At 43.6% G+C, this 12,803-nt stretch overlaps 1 protein-coding gene across 26 annotated transcripts in view; it reads right to left on the bottom strand.

Moving 5' to 3' along the window:
* The window catches only part of ARPP21 (cAMP regulated phosphoprotein 21), a 157,469-nt gene that overhangs the window by 100,650 nt on the left and 44,016 nt on the right, over positions 1–12,803 (bottom strand). For all 26 annotated transcript variants that reach the window (XM_086720359.1, XM_086720378.1, XM_086720369.1 and 23 more), the window contains 5 exons: positions 12,189–12,278; positions 8,039–8,183; positions 6,558–6,636; positions 5,800–5,859; positions 4,933–5,073 (listed from right to left, as the gene is read on the bottom strand). In XM_086720359.1, coding sequence (XP_086576485.1) covers positions 4,933–5,073; positions 5,800–5,859; positions 6,558–6,636; positions 8,039–8,183; positions 12,189–12,278 — 515 coding nt within the window. The remainder of the gene's footprint in view (positions 1–4,932; positions 5,074–5,799; positions 5,860–6,557; positions 6,637–8,038; positions 8,184–12,188; positions 12,279–12,803) is intronic.

The raw sequence follows: 12,803 nt of genomic DNA, 5'->3' as shown, positions 1-12,803 counted from the left end.
GTATTTCGGGCAACCCACAGGGGAAAGAGGAATAAACCAAAGGTGGCAGAACATAACAGGGTGAATCTCAGCTCAAAAATGTCGTTATTCCAACAAAAAGGCAGTAATTCTCGTGAGAGGCACCCCCAGCTCTTCAGACCCCATTTGCGGACGGACAGGTGTGCTGGGAGGCTCCAGGTTACATATACTCACCTGCTCTTACCCCGGCCAAGTCAGAGAACCAACAAGGTTGCTGTGCTGTGAGAGTCAGGTGACTTCCCTTTGTTAATTCTCTAAAGCACCCAAGTTTGCTCAGAGGAAGGCACCTCCCCGGAACGTCTCCCACGTGAGCATGGCTGTCATTTCCTACTCTCTCTGGACTACTCTAATTTCCAACCCTAACCCCATGCTCTTGTGGCTACGGCATGAAACCGTGGATTTGAACAATCGGGTTGCCTACAGCAGTTTTGTAATGCAATAGACAGCTCTATCTCCTACAATGACGTCGTTGATGAATGTAGCTTTTTCCATTCTTGGGGGGGGGGGGGAAGAAAGATGGAAATGGAATAAAACAAGGTTGAAATTGAATCACTATCACCCCCTGCCAAACATTGCATCTCGTTAGTAGTGATAACCACAGAAAAGGTAGCCAGAAGTATCAAACTGTGGGGAGTGTGTTTTATTTGCTGATTACCACTGAGTTCATTTTCTAAGATCTCTCCCCATCCCCCCCCCCCCCACCCCTGGGCCCATTCCTTGTATCTTATCAGACAACAAGAGACTTAGATGGCATTTCCAACCAATCCAAGGAATCTTCTTGGGGATTCTGCTCAAGACGTTCTGGGTGGTTTTGCTCTAAGAGAGTTAGGTTATTTAAGAACATTGTTCTTGGCATGTAACAAACTGACTTGGATCCCAGCCATGCTAATCATTGCTTCTCTGTTGGTCCAAAATTGAACCTGAGTTTGTGCCTCATTTTCTGCTTCTGTAAAATAAGGCTCTAATTACCTAGGTTGTAAATACGATTTCAAGATTAAATGAAACAATATACAGGGAATGACAGGTAAAGTACCCCATGCAATGAATAAGAAGCAGATAATCCTACTCTATCACTTCAGTAACTGAAAAGTTAGTCCTCAGAGAAATGTTTTCCATCATGAAGGACAGGTATAGTTCCTCTCAGGACATTAGAGAAAATTCCAGAGGCGAGGAAGGACATACGCACATGTACATACAATCCTCACAGGGTCTTCTCACGACTTAAATGCTTTGAGCCTCACGTGAAAGTATTCTCTGTCTGTGCAAACCTTAATATTCTCAAGTCACACCGTACAATGACCCGAACTGCTCATACTCTAGAAACGCGAGCATTCTGGGAAATGAATCCCAGCCATGATGTGGCTGAGCGACATCCACGTCAGAAGATCAGAGTCGGTGAGATAGAAACATCAAAACTTGCATGGAAACGTGCTTTCTCACAGTCAGCCCTACAGTCCGTTTTTGTCCCCTCCGTCCACATTTCTCTGCATTTCTCCCAAGCTACGGTGCCATTTAAGACACGCACCTTCACGGACTTGCACTGAACTGGCACGGAACCGCGTACTCCGAAAAGGCATCCCTCAAACACAAAACCCACGAGGAGCCACCTGAGGAATTTCCACCTCGGCCTCCTTCCCTCCAGTACATGGAAACCTCTCCATCCAACAATACGCCTATTAAAACACGTTTCTATGACCGTGGTCCCCATGACCATAGCATACCAATTGCCCTGACAGCACAACTCTTGAAATTTTCAGAGAACCCAAGAAAACCAAGACGCCTACGACTTACACGGCAAGTTCTGGTTAGAACGTCCCATTCCAGACTTCAACTCCAAGAGAACATGGGAACAAACTTTTAAAGTCAAACATACAACTTTCTACGGAACATTTCTCCTTTGTTAAAGATGCCAACGGCGCTTCAGGTCCTGAGGGCGGGACTTGTTCCTCTTTGAAAGGTGGCATTTAATTCACCCACTTCTCTTGTCGGAAAAGGCCCCGCCCATATCCCCAGACTAGAGCCCCTCAAATAGAGGATGGTCAGAAGGGTGGCTGGACTAGAACAGCAGGACTTGACAGCTCCACACCGGACTCTGGTAAGGTCAATTCTTCTGGAAATACCTTAAGAGTCCATGATCTACGGTCATTTGTCCTTTTGTTTAGGCATGGTGTGAGTCACAGAGAGGGGCTAGGGGGTGTGCATGAGAATAGGCATTCCGCTGTGGCAACCACACTTGAAACGTGCTCCTTTCACTCTTCCTGAAGGCATAAACACGTGGGGTCTATTTAAAATTGGCCAGTTTTGAAAACATACACACGCACATGCACACACGCGCACACACACGTATAAACCAGTGTTCTCCAGGAAGTGAAGAAGTCTAAGAGCGTGATAATACGATACTTATTAGCCAGAAAATAGAGGTCTGAAAGGACAAATGACATACTCTAGTGATACTTGGGAACTTGTAAGAATCTCAAGGGTTCAGACCGGAGCTGCCCAATGGGCCTTCCCGAAATCACGGAAATATTCTCTATAGGTTCTGTCTCATACGTGCACTTGAAATGGGGCTAGCTTGGCCGAGGACCTGAACTTTGAAGCTTAAATCTTATCTAAATTTTTTTTTAAATTTTTTTTTTCAACGTTTTATTTTTATTTTTGGGACAGAGAGAGACAGAGCATGAACGGGGGAGGGGCAGAGAGAGAGGGAGACACAGAATCGGAAACAGGCTCCAGGCTCTGAGCCATCAGCCCAGAGCCCGACGCGGGGCTCGAACTCACGGACCGCGAGATCGTGACCTGGCTGAAGTCGGACGCTTAACCGACTGCGCCACCCAGGCGCCCCAAATCTTATCTAAATTTGATTCATTTCAACCAACACGTAAATAGCTCTATGTCGCTCCTGGCTACCACACTGGACATACAGCAAGTTCAGAGCCATCACTCAACATTCCCCAAGAGTCTCTACACAGCACCAATTTTCTCAAAAACCACCCTACCTAAAAACAGTTCTCAAACACGTGCGCTAATGTTCATGACCATGCGATTGCAAAGATCAATGCGAAGAATAAATGCACTCGCTCTACTGGTTGGACCTGTGTCGGACGCTATACTTGCCTACAGGCATTTCCATGTCTGCTATGGTCTACGGAGAGAGAGGAGGAAAAAGAAAAAGAAAACCATCCACCGCTGGCCTATTTTGTGATCAATGTGTCTCTGCATTTGCAGCATCCGAGAGTCATGAGAAACGCCAGAATGGAGACTGAAAACAGCAACAGCGAGGAATTCTCCATGGGGAGGGGACCCATGAAGAATGAAAGGGCAGTGACCTTTCATTCCTATGACGGTTGAAGATCGGAGGTCCACGCGCCAGCAATCAGATAAAGCGGAAAGCGGGTAAGTTTCAAAATGTATTTTGCCAGCATGGAGCGCAACCGCAGGGCCCAATAACTCCGAAGCTTCGAGGGCTCTTAAACATCATTCGCTTGAAACTGGCCTGCAAATGAACAAGCAGCCGAAGCCCAGAGAGGCGCGGTGCTTGGTGTCCCTGAGACAACAGCCCAGGTCCATCCCAGAGCTCTCAATCTGTGTTTTCTCCACCATGGCCCGCACTCTCGTTCTGCTGAACACGGACCGACCGAGCGCCGCGAACAGAAAGGGCCTCATCTGCAGCCATACTTGCCCAGCCTCTCTGATGAGCAGAAAACACAGTGTTTGAACCACACTCCTCTACCCAACACAGAGGCTCCCTCCACTAACAGGGCACTCCTAAAAACCACGCCATTGGCACAACTCACCAAGCGCACTGTGGAAAAGTAAGCGATAATACACAGATGCCTTCGGAGAATGTGTCGCAGAGGGACGGTTTTTCAGTTTAACGTGGATTTTGCTAGAGAAGTGGCTTTGACACAGACATCACTTTAAGACAGCCAGATCCACATTTCCAAAGGCAATGGCTACTCATGCTGTGCTTTGGGTGACTCAACGGGCCCATGGAAAGATAGGAAGACAGAGGCAAACCATCACGTTAAGGAGCAAAAACAAAGAAACATCTTCCTTTCAGATCTGGAGCTTAGCTATGGAGCTCAAAATTCTCCTTCCTCAGGTGAAAAACAAAAAAAAAAAGGAGGCGGCAGATTGTAACAGATTTGTTTCAAGTCCCACAGCTGGTAAGTAAAAGAATTGAGTCCTGGGGGTGGGATTTCTGTCTCTGGGTTCAGGGCTTTTGGTCTGGCTAAAAACTACAGCAAGACAGAGGTCTACAAACCAGAAAGAGGAAGAAAAGAACAGTTATCCTGGATACGTCACTGTGGTTTTAAAAGGTCTGTTATTTTCAATTTGAGTTATATTCTGACATAAAATGTTCCATGCTCTTTTGATGTAATCACATGGAGTATGTTTTTTAAATGGTTTTATTTATGTATTTATTTATTTATGCGTGTACGTATGCGTGTATGTATGTATGTATTTATTTTGCGGGAAAGAGGCAGAGAGAGAGGGAGGGAGAGAGAATCGCAAGCAGGCTCTGCACTATCAGCACAGAAGCTGACGCGGGACTCGATCTCACGCTTCGTGAGACCATAACCTGAGCCGAAATCGAGAGTCAGGTGCTTGCTTAACCGCCTGAGCCACCCATGCACCCCCTCACGTGGAGTACCGAGAGAAGAGAGAAAATTATGTTTCAGGAGCTATACAAAAGTTCTGGGGATAAATCCACTTTATTGCCCGAATGGTACAAACTTTCCTGGTCCTCAAATAATCTTCTGCAGATAAATGCCACACGCTGCTGGTAAGTGCAAGAGATAAATAACGCTGCACAGTTTAAATGTCACGTACGTTGAATTGTATAACATGCTCTTATAAACGAAGCCGTACGAGAAAAAAGGAAACGTTAAATAAATACAGTGATGGGCTTACATTCTTGTGTTGCTGGTCTTGTTGATGATAACAGATTTCCCTGTTTGATCCACATTGTGATCCAACCCAAAGTAAGCTGCCACTCGATGGACAAGCATCCTCTGGTAGGATGACATCTGAGGGAACTTTTTATAATGATTACTGGAAAGGAATACAGGACAGAGTGGGATCAGCATTGGCGTTTCCGGCCTGTAGTACATTTTACAGGTACACACACAAAACCAGTCCTTCCCCAGCCAAACCGCTAGGCTTAGTTCATCCTCGGCAACATCTCAGGTGCTCGTTTCCGGACACTTTTCCGCTGATGATGTATCTATCGATTAAGCTACAAGAAGTGTCTTTGTTTCACAGCTGCACGTTTCTCTCAGCAAAGAGAACCTAACGTCCGTTGGAAAGTATTCTCTTCTAGTCCGTGATACCTTATCGGCACAGCCAGGCCCAGGACAAATGATATGACATACTATGTGACAGCAGATGCCTATCTGGAGATGTGTCATTACACGGTTTACACAGAAAACAGCGCAATTATGCCCAGGCATCACTGACTGCAGCCAGCTGGAGCCCATTAAAAAACTATAATAAAAATGAAAAGGGTTGCCTCTTGTCACAGCTACTCTATGCTAATCAGCGGCCCCCTGTTTATAGCCATTTTGTCAGGAACTTAACAAGCAGAAACACACATGGTCCAAGCAACAATCCCCATCAATATATAGCTTCTAATCCTAACAGCATCCCCACTCACCAAATCGGCAAACATATTAAGTAATGTTTTATCTATCCCTCAGTCTTTCCAGAATGCATCATTAAACCCAAAGCCCAAACCAAGACCCCATCGTAGAAATTAACCCGCCTTGCAATGGAACATACTTGTTGTCACCAATGAAATCAATAATCTCCTGCTCCATTTTCAAGAGTATCATCCTGTCCCTGCAAAATAAATGTTAAAAATGAGAAGGTCGGATGGACTGGCCATTCCCAAAGACCAAACAAGTTCGTTTGCATGTATGACAGAGATGGTTTGAAGGTACGTGACTCCAGATCTTTAATGCTTCTCTGGAACGTGCTGCCCATATACGTATGATCTCATTCCACTGGAGATGATTTCTCCTTGTAACATTGAAACTTCTGTGGTTTTTATGTTACTGAAGACATATGAGGAATGAAGCCCATAAAACATATCAGACACATTGTAGATTTTAAATTAATAGGAAACTGGACCAGAGCAAAGCCCAAGTAGAGAGTTATATAACTGCAGTGGAACATAATTTGGCTTATTTGACATTGACTCTTGTTCTCTGTCCTTTCCCCCTTAATCCGTATCTCTTTGCGACCAGGAAAGCAGAACCCGTAAACTATAACGTATTCACTAGAGAGCTACCCAGGACTCAAGAGTTATCTATAAGCATCGTATGGAAAGCAATTTGACAATAAATTTCATATATTAAAAAAAAAAGAGTATCTATAAGCAGTACACATGCAAACTATTCGCAGAAAAAATATAAAAGAACGCTTAAGACTTTAGAAAAGGTGCCTGCATTTTACAACTCTGTAAAGTGTTCGCCCTAACCACTCTGCGATAGTCCACTCGACTCTTCTAAAAATAAGAGGCTTATTTAATAATTTACCTGGAATTATTCTTTAATGTGTTAATCAGAAACTCATGCAAGTCTATGCCAGTAGAATCCGTGTATTCTTGGCTGCAATCTGAAACAAACAGCAGGATGGAGTTGTCAGGAATGCGGATGGGGAAAAGGGGGTAGCAATGTTTCCCTCTCGCTTGGGTACATTTTAGGTGAAGCTACTCGCGTGAACGGGACGTGTTTCGAAACTAGCAAACTGGCAGGGTAAGGCCAGAATGAAAGTCAGATTCGCGACAGAGGAACCCAGCAGATCCCGAGTATGGAAAGCTCCAGCTGTCACAGGATGGGGCGTGGGCACGGTCAGGTAGGAGGTGGGTGGGGTGAAATGTCACGTGTTCCTTCCCTGCTGTACATCAGCGAGGCCCCTCCACGTGACAGACCCACAGAGAGAACTCTGAAGAGTTTGGGATTCCAAGAAATCCCTTTTCTCTTAACCCCGAGAAGGCAAAAAATACAAGTTCTGTGGCAAGGCTGTCTAAGTATCAATCAGTGCAAAACACAGGAGGGCACTAAATAATCTCCAAGTCTTTCAACTCTTCTGATGCTGGCTAAAGCTTAATTTCTAAAGCCATTTAACCTGTACTTCTTTACTCTTGTTACACCTCGGGTTTTAGATCTTCAGTAACAGAGGCCATCGGTAGAAGCAGATACATGGTTACAGAGCATACAAGTAGCAGATGCCCTATTCTGCCTCAGTTGCTTAAAAAAGAAAAAAAGAAAAGGAAAGAAAACGTCTACCGCAAAGCTACTTACTCATGGTATTCTTCATTTCAACCTAACTTAGTTTTGTTTTACTTTGCGTTTCCTTTTTTTGTTGTGGTGGTACTTTTGTTAACAATTAGACAAGTCTGGAAGAGGTTCGGGGATTTAGAAGGCAAAGCGTTGTTTGTTCTTGGAAAAACTTTATTGAAGGAGAAGCGTGTATTTTTTAGGTGAGACATTATGTGGCAGTATATGGGTGGCCAGAGGCCAAATCCATTTGTGCCAAATACAATGTTACTCACGTATGCCATTGACACTGATGTATACATCTGTGCTTTGGGGACACTATCACTCATTGGCTGTGAATTGCTAATCCACTGTCTGTCTTTTAAGATAAATAGGGAAGTGCAGCTCTAAAACTAGGTATCATTACTGCTCCTCAGCCCAACTTAACTGGGCCAATAAACCTGAATTAAGAGATTTATGCTCACTCCTGTGCACCAAGTTACCACTGAAAATAGAAGACCCAAATGAAAATCCAAAGAAATAAAGGATCCTAAAAATAACCTTTCTGGCTCCACAAATAATGACACCGCGAACAGAAAGAAAATAGAGTTCACACCTTTTACACATACACACACGTACACACAGAAAAGTATAGGCAGAGTTTGGTGGCAGGGAGATGTGTGTGTAAGTCTAGGATGTGCTCTGTGACTACTGATCTGTCCAAATTCAGTAAGTTAAGGAAACATGTTCACATTCACCTTTTGATAACATTCTGATCTTGGGCTTTTCAGAGGTTTTATCTTTGTTTTTATCCTTTTCTTTTTCTCTTTCTGAGTCATCTTTCCTAGATTTATCATCCTCTCGCAGGCTGGGAAAACTGGAAAGCTGTAAATGAATTGATTCCTGTTGAGGAAAAAATATAATAATTTAGGGCCAGATTTAAGAATCTCTGTCTGGTTTCCATTTTGCAAAGAGGTTATTAAATACAGGAAAATGAAAGCCAGGAGCAGGTTTTTTTTTTTTTTTCTTTTTCTTAAATGGTAAAAAATTAAACCTGTCAGAAAAATAATTGCCCTTTAAGGTGAATTAAACTTCAGAAGTCAATGGGAGTTCATGAGAAACATCTCGTACTAGAACTTGGCCTCATGAATATTCACATTAAGCAAGTCACTTTCTCCTAGATCATACCTCTTATTTTCCCTACAGATTTATTTTTAAACACTTAGGAACCATTTCCTTATCAGTAAGCTTGCATCACAGCCACTGTCATGTCTCAAAAAAAAAAAAAAAAAAAAAAAAAAGAAGAAGAAGCCTTCCGAGTTCTTTTCTATAATCCCTTATAAGGAGAAATCTGCACAAAGACAGACAGACAGATATTACGAATCATAATTACAGATGGAACAGACATAAAGGCCTTAATAGCCGATTTGCACTGAAAAGTCTGTCTTAGAACCACAAAACAAGGATATCTACTACTGAGAAAAACCAAGCTGTCTAAATGCAGGAATCCTGGGCAGGGGTTCTTATCACACACTGTGTACAAACTCCATTGATAAGTCACCGTAATATATGGCTACAATAAGCATTGCCTTTTAGAAAAGGTAGGAGGTACAACTATCTGGTCCATCAATTTAGTATTTTAATTTTTGCATCAGTCAATCCTTTCCAAAATGGAAAATTCTCTTGAACCAATGCTTTGGTATACAACTGACTGTTTACAGTATTGGAGCTGGATTCACTTTTATATTTATTTCGTTTGCACTGGAAACAGCTCATTTTGTTTTAACTCAGGCAGCAGCCATTTGGTTGATAGTATGTTCACCGTTTTGAAGAAGAATGAGCCAAATTAGATCGCTTAGTTTTTTGACAAGCCCAAGCTATGATTAAAACTATGACAAATTAACCAACATTAAGCCCACTTTTGCTTATGTAAGAGATCGTTTGATGGGAAAGGTTTTTTTCCTACCGTGACATTCAAATTTATGACGTTAAAAAAATATATCCCCAATGACTAACAGTGTTCCTCACTAAAAACTAAACTAATGCTCCTATTCACGTGACCAGATCGAGGCCTGCACACCCTCAAATTATGGCCGACCTAGGATTCTTAGGGTTCTTGGTAAACCTGGCTGATCTAAGAAGCGTAACACAAGGCCTCCCACACCAAGTTCGTTTTTTAGGAGGGGTTACCTTGTGAACTCCTGGCTGGAAGAAAAAGACACCGTGGTTGGAAAGACATAGGATAGAGAGGATGAAATCAAACACGTTCTCATGACAGATATTTATCTTAGCCAGATTTCCTGATATCCACGTGTTTCCCTTGGGGTGCACTTACACAACATACGTAAAACCGAGTGTAACTTGATTATAGGTTCTTTGTCATGTGATTTGGGACAGAAATGTCTTAGTCTGCAAAGGCTCAGGCAGATGTTAAGGTTTTGATTTGCTTCTACTGGCTAAGGGAACAGCTGGAACGTTTCTGCTTCAAGGGAATACAGTTGGGGGCGGGGAAGGATCAGTTCAATAGTTGATCAGGAGGGGAAACTGAGGGCACCAGGCCATGGGAGTGGTCTCCTTGCTTCTCCAAAACCGACTGCATCCCCCGCCTCTGTCAGTTTGCAGCTACGATCAGAGAGGGTTGGAAGCATACACACAAGAGCAGAGGCTAAAAAGCATCCTCCACCAAAAAAAAAGAAAAATGTACAAACTCACGTCACGTGTGGACAAACACTATTCTCGGGAAAATACCTTGCTTGTCTAGGCATCAGCATACATTATGGTGTTGAAAGAACACACAAAAGTGCTATAGAGTTGGTAAAAAACAATCTGTTATTTTTTAATATTTTTATTGATATGCTCAATAATAAAATACAGGTATTAATTGATACATCGGTACAGGATAAGTTTATATCCAACAACAGTAAAAGAATGATTCAAGTCACAGTAATACACTGGTAGGTAAATCGTAGAACATTTGGAAAGCAAAGCTCCTTTAACTGAAGGACAGACTGAACCGTCAGCTATGGGTCTGAGATCAAGTAATACAGGTAGCAAGAGCTTTTCCCCACACAGGAAAATGAAGGCAGTTTTCCAAGTACTGTGAATATACAAATATTAGGGAAGCAATACAATCCATATAAATGTATACCTCTGCCGGGGTTCTCTGGGATTCAGTTCCCACGTTTTGTAAGTGCCGGTGGTACCTAATGAAGGCATCGCATATAAGCTCAAAGGTCTGCTTCTTTACTCTCTAAAAAGGAACGTGCCCGCTCACTAACATGCGTGGTCTGGGTATTTCCTATTGGCCGTCTGCTCCGGCCTCCCCTCAGCCAGCCCCAAGAGGGGTGCGCAAGCTCTAAACCTCTCCTACAAAGCTAGTCTTGGCCACTGAGCTTGAAACCAGCGGGAACAGAGCACCCTTGGCCTCTTAATTCTCTGCACCAATCGTATGGAGAAACCGGACTCAGGTCCAGGACGGGCACTACAGTACAGATGATCTCTTTAAAAATTTCCTCCTGGTACCTCGTCAAATGGGACGAAGAGCAGATTAAGTCTATAAAGGCTGTCCTCCTCTGTCGGGTGTTAGGAGTGGGGGACAACCGGGGCATGACTTCTCCCAGAGTCTGTCATTTTGCAGAGTTAACATATATCGCGTGTGGTACGTTACAAGCCGTCGATCAACATTTAATAACACAAGCCGGGATATTCGCGTTATTTCCCCTTTTCAATCTCCATGAAAAATAGAAGCACGTGTAAAATGCTGAAGGAAAGCCACACACTTCTCAGAGCCCAGGTAAAATAAAGCTTGTGTATGAAACATAGTGATGGCTAGAGAAAGACAGCCTGTCTATGCCTTACGACATGAGTGGCATATTGAGAAAACGAAGCTAGGGGGAGAAAAAATACTCTTAGGACAAAATCTATAAGGTATTTATTTTTGGTCCTTTTAAAGAAGGTGCTCTCAATGCTCTCTGCATCCACGAGGAGAATTTAGAGTATTTCAATTAAAGTAAAAAGAGGAAAGCCAACAAAAGCAAACAAAAACAATGATATCTTAATCAATTTTCTCTCCCCTGGGCTCAGATAAATCCTTTTACTTTTGTCTGGACTTCTCTCAGCCTCTGAAAAAGCAAGGAACATTTCGGCAGCTAGACTATTTTTTTATAAAAGCGGATACGATGCCTAAAAGGCAAACAAAAATAAATACGATATGAAGTTCCCGTTTTGTCACGGGAGGGTTTCGTCAGAATGTGAATTTTCCGACCCCGATAGTCTCGCTGTAAGGAGCAAACCTAAGTGGAAGGACCCACAGCGATAGATAAGAATATTAAATTCCTATAAATTTAATCATATGAAATTCACCACCAGCTCGGATTCACTTCTGGCCAATTGTTCCAGGATTCAGAAATCTCCACCAAAGTCCTTAAAAATAGGTCTCCAAAGCTCAATGCACCTTATTCACTGTTTCTAAAGTTTTGTAAGAGCCAAGAGTTGTGTTTCTTATAGGCAAGTGCATTTGGGAAGTGAGAGGTAAGAACGTCCCAGAAGGAAGGAGAGTGGACACTAAGGACTGTATTTGGTTCAGTCTTATCAAGAGAGAGCCTTTGAGGAAACTCAGCACTACCGTGCTTACTTTTTAAGTGTTTTATCTAAATTCTTTTGACATTCCTTCCCATTTGCAGTTTTCAGAGAGTCTGGAAAAAAACAAACGTAACACTCTGTGACACACTGTTCAGCTAGTTTAGCATAGCTCATCAACGGGGGACGAAGCCAGCAAACTCTTTCTTCCTTTGATTATCTTTCTTTTCTCCCCCAAACCAGTGCGGAGTGCCAGCTTTCCACTCATGCACACGCACACCAAGAGAGATCCCATTCGTGCAGCTAATGGAAATGACAGGGGGTATGTACCTGGTCCTGAAGACTTTCTCCCCCTGGTCGGGCCGAGGATTCTTCACAGACAGCAAGGCTGCGAGTCAGTTTACCTTTTCCCGCTCCTGACTGGGGAGGGGAGAGAAGAGGCAAGGACAGGAAAATAAAGACAACAAGCAGAAGACATCCTCCGGCTGTCAAATCATCTCCCCCCGCTTCACAGGACACCCCCAAGTCAGACTTCGGACACTGAGCTTCGAACTGGGGGCTCAGTGCTGTCTGTGTGCCTTGGCTCCCAGACTGAGCCCCCTGGGTTGGTGGGGACGCAGGAGGAGGAGGACGTGACTGCGTGGATGTAAGGAAGGAACGCTTTTAGCAAACTGTGCCCATCACATCGGAAACATACAAAGAATGCCTTGCTGCCATCTCCTGATCATCTAAGGAGGAAGAGATGACGGAACTAACACTGAGTTTGGGAGGGATCTGAATGGAAACGATGCTTCAGAAGACGAGGAACGGGATCGAAACACCGGCACCTGTTTACTTCGAGGGAGAAATCCACCGGGGTGACTAAAACGTCTGCCCCAGGTGTCTCGCAAAAGGACAGCCAAACAAGCCGGGGCTCACTGTGTAAGGCACTCTCAAGTCTGCAAT

This window comes from Puma concolor, chromosome C2 (assembly GCF_028749965.1).
Source record: "Puma concolor isolate L17-30 chromosome C2, mPumCon1.1.hap2, whole genome shotgun sequence".
In the NCBI taxonomy this organism is placed as follows: Eukaryota; Metazoa; Chordata; class Mammalia; order Carnivora; family Felidae; genus Puma; species Puma concolor.
The sequence above is the reverse complement of the archived record's forward strand: the minus strand, read 5'-3'. Positions and strand labels throughout refer to the sequence as shown.